The sequence below is a fragment of the Taudactylus pleione genome, unplaced genomic scaffold, assembly GCF_031769625.1.
Source record: "Taudactylus pleione unplaced genomic scaffold, aTauple2 ptg000064l, whole genome shotgun sequence".
NCBI lineage: Eukaryota > Metazoa > Chordata > Amphibia > Anura > Myobatrachidae > Taudactylus > Taudactylus pleione.
In genome coordinates this window covers 2,287,869-2,297,435 of record NW_028284466.1, presented here as the reverse complement: position 1 = coordinate 2,297,435, position 9,567 = coordinate 2,287,869, and the positions used below count along the sequence as shown (strand labels likewise).

The following is a 9,567-nucleotide window of genomic DNA, read 5'->3' as shown; positions in this document are numbered from 1 at the left end:
GAGGCAGAGCCTCCTAGAAGGTGTCTCAGAGAAGTGGACGCGTGAAGTGCGCATTCCGGGCGGCTGGAGGTGTCGGACACTGGCTGCATTGTGTGAGGGGTACACGTAGTGATGGTTCCCTGCAGGGGTTAACAGCTGAGTGCTCCCAGCCCCTCCCTCCGGCATTCCAGGCTCTCTCCCAGCGCCCAGCGCGCATGCGCACCCCCTGCGCCCTTGTGTGCCAGGTCCCCAGCAGCACGCACACTGCGCCCCGGACACACAGCAGCCACAGCCTGGAGGAGGGGGACGAGGCAGCAGCTCCAGCTCTCCGGCCAATCATTCAGGAGACGGCGGCAGTAGCAGCTGGGGCAGAACTGCAGGACCCTCACACATCACTCTGCAAACTTCTTCCGGCGAAAGTTCCTTGTGCGCGGCGCAGCCAAAGAGCTCCGAGCCCCGTACAGTACTCTGCGCCCACCTCCGCCTCTCTCCCCCTGTGACAGCCTTTGTCCCCCTGCCTCCCGCACCATGCTCTGGATGTCCCTCTCCCCGTGGCTGGTGTGCACCGTAGCCCTATGCAGCCTCCGCACCTCGGCTGACAAGTCGAAAAGTTGCTCGGAGGTCCGGAAACTTTACCTGTCTAAAGGTTTCAACCTGAACGATGCTCCGGTCCAAGAGATCAATGGTGAGTGATGCCGGGGGGAGTGGGTGCCGCCGGGTGTACGTGATTGCCGCTGGGACCATGCACCTACGGGTACTAATGTATCACCAACTCGCCATGGGGCTACCTGGATGGGGTGCCCCCGTGCCATTACTGGCTGATAGGCTGGAGGAGAAGGGGCGGTATAGAAGAGGCAGGAGGCTCCTGGCCCCCACCTCCCTTCTCTCCGGCCGTGGGGCCAGGTAAGAAGGGAAACCTAACAGCCTCCTGAGTAATGAGCCCCGGGGGCAGCTGCTTGTGACTCACACACAGGAAACAAGGGGATCCAGTCATCCAAGTGTCCCATACAGCTTGTACAATACATGCCCCCTGCAATCCCATTTATTGCACCTCCAGGCATGCTTTTCCCTACTGCACCTTATTACCCACTGGATGCCTTTCCCCATTGATTCTGCCATGTTACAGTCCAACAGATAAGCTGGTATCTATTTGCTGATTACATTGTACATTAAGGGGAATTAGTTCTCTCCGCTTTCTTCAACACCCCAATACCTGTTACTATGTAGAACTGTTTAATTTAAAGTTGCAAGTACTTTACAGACAAGGACGCTGCAATATTTAGAAAGAGAATGTAGTAAATGGTTAGTCAGGTGGTGTTTCTGGCATTTAGTGGGTTAATAGGAAACGGCACCATACCTCTTTTGCCAATACAGACAGATGCCTTTGTATGGGAGAAGGGAAGTCTGGCACATTAGTCTATTTAACTGCATTAAATCGACGCCTAGTATATTGCCAGGGAATTTGAATTTGTAGCAATTCTAAAAAAAAATGCTATGAATATTTTTGTTTTTGAGTATTGAGAGTTTTACACATATATATTTTAATTTAGTTTTAATACTTGTTAAACTGGCTGCTCTTTAGCATCGGATTAGCAAGTAAATAGTTCTAGCCTGTCAGAAAATCAGTTTCCCCTGGCAGTCTATGGAACTAAAAAAGTCAGGGTGTACCTCATAGGGTGCAAAGTCTGATATGAGTCACCTGGGGGCTCTGCTGAATAGTTTTGAGATGGACAAATGTTAGAAGTGATTTTTCAGAAGTTTGATTTTCATTTTGCAAACAATTTTGTAAAACTACATTTTACTAATATAGTTACTGTTATGAGTTTTCCCATCTGTATGCAGCAGGCTTGGTTTGTATCTGCAATGCTGTTACATTAACCTTCTGTCAAATATGAAAATAGGATTGACTGTAGAAGGCCTCCATATTAGGAGGCGGTTCTGACCAGAAGTCCTATCTCCATTAATAATTTGCATATGATGGTGTAAATGGTTCTTTATTTTTGCCTTGGAGGACATTTAGCATATGTTGGGAAACGTGAAACTAATGGGTCTAGGGTCTTTCTCCACTTATAATTTTCTGGTGGACCTTACCTTGCTACATATGTATCATCTGTCTTTGACCTTTTGTGAGTTATTGCAGAACTTTATTGAATACTATTTGCTAAGTGGCAAAGAGATGGCAGCGCTGTATAATTGTTCAAGGAAATGACATGGCCAATTAACACCAGTAGTCACACTTGCCTCATGTCTCCCAGTTTCACTAGAGAGAAATGAGCATAATCATTCTCCGTTCAACTGTTTGTTTTCTTTATTTCATTTTTTTATTTTTGTTTCAACAGAAAAAAAACTATTTTTTTTTATTCATATTATAGGTTATTTTCTGTATTTTGGCTTTGGGAAACAAAAGTCTCTGAAGTGTTATATTTTTTCATCGTTTTAAAGCCGAAACAAAAACAGACTTGTCACGCCGTTATAGCTAATGTTGTGTTCTTCAATTATGAACACTTTTTTTTTTTTTTTTTTTAATCCTATGAGTTTATAGTTTCACAAAAAAAATAAAAAACCCTTCCGAATAAAATGAAAGTTGTAAACTTCAGCACAGATTCACCACTGTTCCTTTCTAGAAGAATGTTGAACAGTTGGTAAGCTAATGCTTTTCTTTCCAAAGAGAGAGTGTGAGCCATAAATGGTCTCGGATTGAAAATGGGAAGTGTCAGTCAATCCCTGTTTATTCTGCACGGTCTCATGCATATTTGTTAGCATCCAGTGTAAAGGACACTATCATCCCCCTTTACCAGTTACAATAGCACAATTACATATGACTTCCTTACCCCCTTTTTTATAATATAAATAAGGTCAGTCTCCTGACAGTCAGACGATTACTGATTGTTGCTGTTTCAGTTGGAGCTTTAGCTGTTAAACATTGCAGTAAGTGATTTCTAAAATGATTATACCTATTCCACGGTTCCTAGAAGTAACGATAAATCCAACAATTTATAACAATCGGGTACATATAATACAAGTGGCCAAGTAAGAGATTACTGGCCCTTGCATTCATAAATTGGCAGTCTGGATTGTCTGGGTCAGCCAATTAGTTAGTTATGCTGCTAATAGTCATTATTGCTTGCAATTTTGTTTGGCCCACCATTTGGAGTATGCAAAGAGTTGCTTTATAACGGTTGACGCACTTTTGTTACAAAACTTCACTAACTGAACGTATAACCTCTTTTGTCAGAAGCCATTGTGTCTGTTATTTGTTAAACAAAAACATGCAGTTGCTTTGTATAAATAAGTACTTTGTGACTCTCCTACTATTGAATGGCATACTAGTATAATACAATATCCCTTGAAATTCAGTGTTCTCTTGCCCTGCTTAAGGTAGGCCAAGGTGTTTCAATCTGAGCTAAAAATGTTGTGCAGGCCTCCCTATACTACAAAGCATCAGCACTATAGAGGTTTCTTAATTTGGTAGGACCTTATGTTGTCTATTTGGAACACTGCTTGCTTTGCATCAGGGCCAGAAATGTGTTGGGAGTCAGATTTAGAAGTCTGTTACAGCTGAGGGCTGTTGTGATCTTTAAATGACCCTCATTGTGTACCCACTACAACCATATCAGTGCCTTTTAGACCTCCCCTTGATACCCCCTAATGGTTGCAACAGCCTTCCATTCCCTTGTCTCAAGTAAAGGAAGTCAGCGAGGTTGGTTTTCTCCAGGTGAAATTTGATCCGAGTTACCAGAAATATTTCTATCTTTCAAAATGAGAAAAATGCACACAGAATCTGAAATGGTAACAAAATGTTTTGGTGGGGTCAAGTCCTTTTTGAACTGACGTTACAAAAAAGGATTAAAAATGTTTTGTTTTTCTTTAAGTATCCAGCCACAAGTTGTGATTTTGGTCTTTTTGAAAAAGTCCCTGTAGCAAGAATGTCACTTTTGTGGTGATTAGAGTTAGCCTTGGGGAAAATGCAAGACAGTATTATAGTAGTTTGGAATAGACTAATCACAGGAAACCTTAATCTCTTTTGTTTGTCAATAGCAATGCAAATAAGAAAGACTTGGACTGTGGGGTCTAGTAGTGGTGTTATTTGTTAGTTACCCTGGATTCTGTAATTGCTGTCCTTTTGGGTCTTTCTTGTCAGGTCATGGGTTCTTGAAGATGTATTTAAATTTGTTTGTAGCTAAACCATTTGGGCTGAAGAGGGGCACTGTCCATATGTGTATGACTTTCTCCCTGGCCCCCAGCAGCAGACACAGAGGCACATCATGCAGGACTTGATTCAGAAACATTTTGGGAATGCAGCATATGAAAAACCTTGTTAGACTTGCAATGTGTTTTTAGTTTGTCTAATCATTGCTGCGTGGAGAGCACACAGGCTGATTAACTCATTGCTTCATACTGTCAAAGATAAAACGAACGCAGAGTGGTAGAATTATTATACGTACATTTTCTCAAAGGGGAGGAGAAATTACGTTGCACATAAAAAAAAGTTAAGTGTGATTTGGGTGGTGGGTCGCATATGTTTTATAAACATATGCTTGTTTGTCAGGGCTGTAAGTAAAGTGCCTAAATGGGAAAGCACAGCTTCACTATCTGTTACCAGACCCGTAGCAAATTTGCCGACGTATGCCAGATTTGGAAGATCCTGGGGTGTTCCACTCTTGTCAGGTCAGCCAGATCCAAAAAAATCATCCTACTGACTCTTATGCCAGTGACCTCTGATAGATCCCTACCAGATGTTGATAGGAATTGGTGGTCTGTTGAGACCAATACTCACTTTGATCTGAAGCCAATTTGGTGTAAAACGGCCAACAACAACAAAGGATGTTTGATAGTCACAGCTGTGAAGGAGGCCAGGACCCCTCCCTCCCAGGCCCCTGTAGCTTGGGTGCACCTCTTCCTCCCTCATTGCTATAGAGCACCATAGCACTAACAGTTCACCATATATCCTTTCTATAAAACAAATGCATTTATTCCACAGCTTGCCATCTTTACAGATTTGACACCACTTTTTTGTGTGCTTCCATATGGATGCCCAAGTATGGATCTCCACTAAACCATTCTGCGCCATGGCCATCCTTGTCCCCAGTTCCCCGCACCAGGCACCCTTACACACTAAACAACAGTCTCTGAGCCTCAGGTCTATCTGTTCATGAGAATAGAGAATTGCTGTGACTAACACTGTAAATTATTAGCCAGTCATTCACCTTCTGCAGTCCTAGTGCTTTTTCTCTTTCTTCCTTGTTTGTAAATTGAAACTCTCTGCAGACTCCTGTTAACCTCGTGTAACCTTTCTTACTACTAGGTGTAACATGAACATATCTAATAGCCTAGAAACTCTTCACACGCACCTGAGAGGTTGCTTTTCCCTCGATCTGCAGGAACCTAGAGATGTTTACTGAGCCTGTCGCATAGACACCTAGTGCTATTTCAGCTTTGTTTTTTTTTCTTCTGCTCAGGAAATCCTGGTGTATAAGAACAGTTTACATTCTCGGTAATATTTTGGATGGCTCCCTTCATACCAGGGATGTGTAATCAGTGGAAAGTCTGGTGCCATCTTCCCTTCTTAATAATGCAGCAATTCATTCTTGTTGGGACACACTCAGTTATTTGCTTGTCTTGGTTTGTGACTTCATACCTTCACGAGACATTTATTAACATTGAAACTTGGCAATTGCTCCAATCTTAAAGCAGTTTTGTATTCTTAGGTTATTATATTTTGTGTACATATCTATTATTACACTTTTTTTCTCTGTGGATACAGTGATTTTTGACCGCATATGATGTACATTATTGTTTTGGTCATATGGGGAAGAAAAACACCACAATACAAAAATAAATCCACATAATCGGTTCAACACGTAATACAATTTCCTAATTCTTTTGTTGTGTACCAATACTAAGAGTACTTTATATATGGGCTGACCTAGTTATATGGTACAGGAACAAAGTGGATGTATGTGTTAGGCTTTTTATTTTTCCTAATTATGGTCGCCAACGTACCCATGTATGTAATGTATACACTTAGATGATGGGATGGATATAGGACCAACAAGGTCAGCACTGCGGTCGTGGGTTCGATTCCCAAAATGACCCTAACTGTATGGAGTTTGTATTTTCTCCCTGTGCTTCCATAGGTTTCCTCCCACACTCCAAAATTATACTGGTAGCTTAATTGGCTCCAAACAAAATCACCCTAGTGTATATATGTGTGTGTGTGTGTGTGTGTGCGCTTGTGGTAGGGAATATAGATTGTAAGCTACACCGGGCATGGACTGATGGGAATGGCCAAGTATTCTCTGTAAAACGCTACGCAATATGTAAATAACTGGTAATAAATAAACAAGGTTGGGAAGATCCATTTTGGTGACTGTTGCTAATTTGGGCAGTTTTGTGTAACATTAGCTCTTTCTTGTATAGGTTATAACTAACACAAAGATGTTTTAGGTGCAAACAGAAGCAGAGGAAACCGTGCCGCACTATAAAGGAATCAAATGCAAATTTAAAATGTGTTTGTCTTTTTGCTTACACGCAGGCCAATTATTACTTGTTCTTGCACACTGCGCACACATACTGGCCGACTGTCTATTCATACTGCATCCTAGTATTGAGCCTGCCACGTCTCTGTCCTAAATTTAAAATAGCCTGTGCATTAGCCTCAGCAAACACTTTCACTCCGCCAGGACCACAAAAAAGTTTTTTTTTCTTACATGGGCAAATATTGCACCCAGTAGTTTTTTTTTTTTAAATTTATTTTTTTTGCTACTACAAGTTGAGTCTTCCATATCCAAATATTCCAAAATACGGAATATTTCAGCATGACTGAGATAGTGAAACCTTTGCATTCTGATGGTTCAATGTACACAAACTTTGTTTAAGGCACACAATTATTAAAAATAAAGCATAACATTACCTATAGGCTTTGTGTATATGAAACTAATTAATTCATGTATGTACAAAAGCTTTTGGTTTGAACCACTAAATTATTGAAAATATTGTCTAAAATTACTTTCAGGTTGTGTGTGTATAAGGTGTATATGAATCATAAATACATTGTGTTTAGATTTGGGCCCTATTCCTAAGACCTTTCAATATGGTATACAATTATTCCAAAATACAGAATATTCCGATATACAAAATACCCTTGGACCCAAGTATTTTGGATATGGGAGACTCAACCTGTACCTCTAAATCAGCCCCAGAACCATACGTGCCTTACAAAATGCATCATGTGATTCAGTCATGAGTGGGAGGGTCTTAGTGATGGTGGTAGATTGTAGGACACTTGGATTACAGTGAAAGCCCATGTCTAATGATGGTGGCATGCAGACTTATATAGCCACTGGTTCACTGCCAGACTGTCTGTAGCCTGTTAGCAAATGGTCAATAAAGAACACAAGTCATGTAGTTTATATTTTATACATTGTCACTTGCTGTACCTGCAAGCCAGATACTTCTGTAAATGACTAGCTGTGCGAAATGGCAGATAATGAGTTCCCTCAAATTCCATCACAAGATAGTAGATAATGAGTTCCTCCAAATTCCATCCTTTTTTTGTTTTGTTTAATCCCTCATCTCCCTTCCAAGGCTGCTGCTGCTTTATTTGGACTTTTCAATGACCTACTGGACGGCTTTATCTTATGGGACAAAAGAGATGCCTTTTTAGTCGGAAAACTTGGTGGACCACCAAGGACTAGTGCTCATGCAGTGTAGCTTCGCACCAAATTCAACAATAACAAAAATGCATGACTGAGTGGATAAAAAATGTGGAGTAGTGGAAGCATTCATTTACGTCTAGGACACTGTCACAACACAGACAGACGCTAGCACATAACTCTGGCCTGCTAAAATAGAACAGAGTGTAAGCTTTACTGGTACCTTGGCTTATATGACATTCATATATGACTTCTATCAGTCACATACACCAAAATAGCCCCAATGCTGAATTTAAATCCATTTTGAAATAAAGAAAATATATACACACTCCTAAAATGACATTTTTATTTCCTTTTCAAAGTGTGAGTGATGCTACAGTATGTCTTGGATGCAAATATAGATTATTTTATCTTTAAGTGCGAATATTTAGAACATAATTTAGGTTTAAAAAATAAAATGTAAATATATTTTTCACATAGAAAATGTTTTTAATTTAATTTTTTTTTGGGGGGGGGGTGGGGTCCTGTGAAGAGTTATCCTAGAAATTCCATCTTTTGTCTTTCTTTTAACTTTGCGTGTAATTCACTTTTTTTTTTTTTAAATTAATTGCAATTCAGAATCTCCCCACTGTACTTCTGTGATTGTAAAGCATACCGTACCTTGTAGCAAAGTTCTAATCTGTCAGGACACTTGGGGGATAGATTTACTAACGCAGACAGCCCAGTAATAAAACGGTGTGCACTGTACTGTGCGTGTATTATCTGGTCTAATGTCCGTGCAAGACTATCTTATTGACTATTTTTATAAGTGGAGGAGATACAAATGCATGGCTTTATAGATTGAGCGATGTTGCAGACCTATTACACGGTGCTGTTCAGTCCATGCTTTCTCATGCACATCAGCTCCTGCTCAGTAGGCTTAAAGTTTAGATTCTCTACTACAGACACTATTGCCAGTTTAGTCCGGTACCAGTTAGTCTGTTTTTGAGCTCCCAGAGGAACCCAGGTGAAGGTGGGCAAAGCCTATAGCTACACAAATCGAGCCTGATGCGAAGCTTGCGAAGCGTATCTTGCATATTTTTGCATTGCCACGTACGCTACAGAACTGAGCATATGCAAGTGTGGACGATGTAGGCGCATCTCCACCAGCGAGTGAAGAACGTAACTGAATGTATGCGGAGATCTGTGAGTGCCAATGGGCCGAATTGTAGGCATTGCAGAGTAAGCGGAAATACATACTATTTGCACCAAGTATAGGCTGGTGTAATGGTGTATAGGGTGTATGCAATTGAATTCCACTCATTGTTGGTGATTCAATTCAGTGGGAGTTAAATAGTACCGAGAGGGAGATCCCAGAGCTATTCAATTCACCGCGATGTTTTCTCCGACGGGAAGCAGTTAAGTCAGAAAATGCTGGTTCTTCCGACTTAACCTGGGTGTTTAGTCGTGAGAACCGGCATTCTCCGACTAAAGTGCTGGGTGCGAGACTGTTAGCGCCGTGCTAAGCTGGAAAACAGCCTTTAGTCGGGTTTCTCCTCGCATCCCTTAGGAGGGCGCGAGAAGAAATCATTAGTCGGACTAAACAGCGCTCTGAATTAATTAGCTCTGGGAGCTCCCTCCCTATGCTATTCAATTTCCGCTGAATTAAATCGCCCCCATTGTGTCCTATTAAATATTTGAGTTACTGTGTACTAATTTATTTTCATATGTATCTTCCCAGTTGGTGGAAGATGCTAAAGCTATCTAGATTATGCCTACAGCAGTCTGCCAGCAACTTGAAAAATTATTTTCTGAATTTATAATTTAGGATAATTGAGCTATTACGTAATTTTTTACTTGGCTAGGCAGCGGCGCCTCTCAGTTCTGCGTTCAAAGTCCTCGACGATGTATCATAGAAATTCTGATGATTTGGGATGGGGCATCTGCTTTATGC

At 41.1% G+C, this 9,567-nt stretch overlaps 1 protein-coding gene across 1 annotated transcript in view; it reads left to right on the top strand.

The window, feature by feature from the left end:
* Positions 1-216: 216 nt before the first annotated feature.
* GPC4 (glypican 4) overlaps positions 217-9,567 on the top strand; it is a 118,386-nt gene continuing 109,035 nt past the window's right edge. The window contains exon 1 of the mRNA XM_088465746.1: positions 217-664. Within this exon, the coding sequence (XP_088321872.1) occupies positions 508-664 (157 nt within the window). The 5' untranslated portion in view covers positions 217-507. The remainder of the gene's footprint in view (positions 665-9,567) is intronic.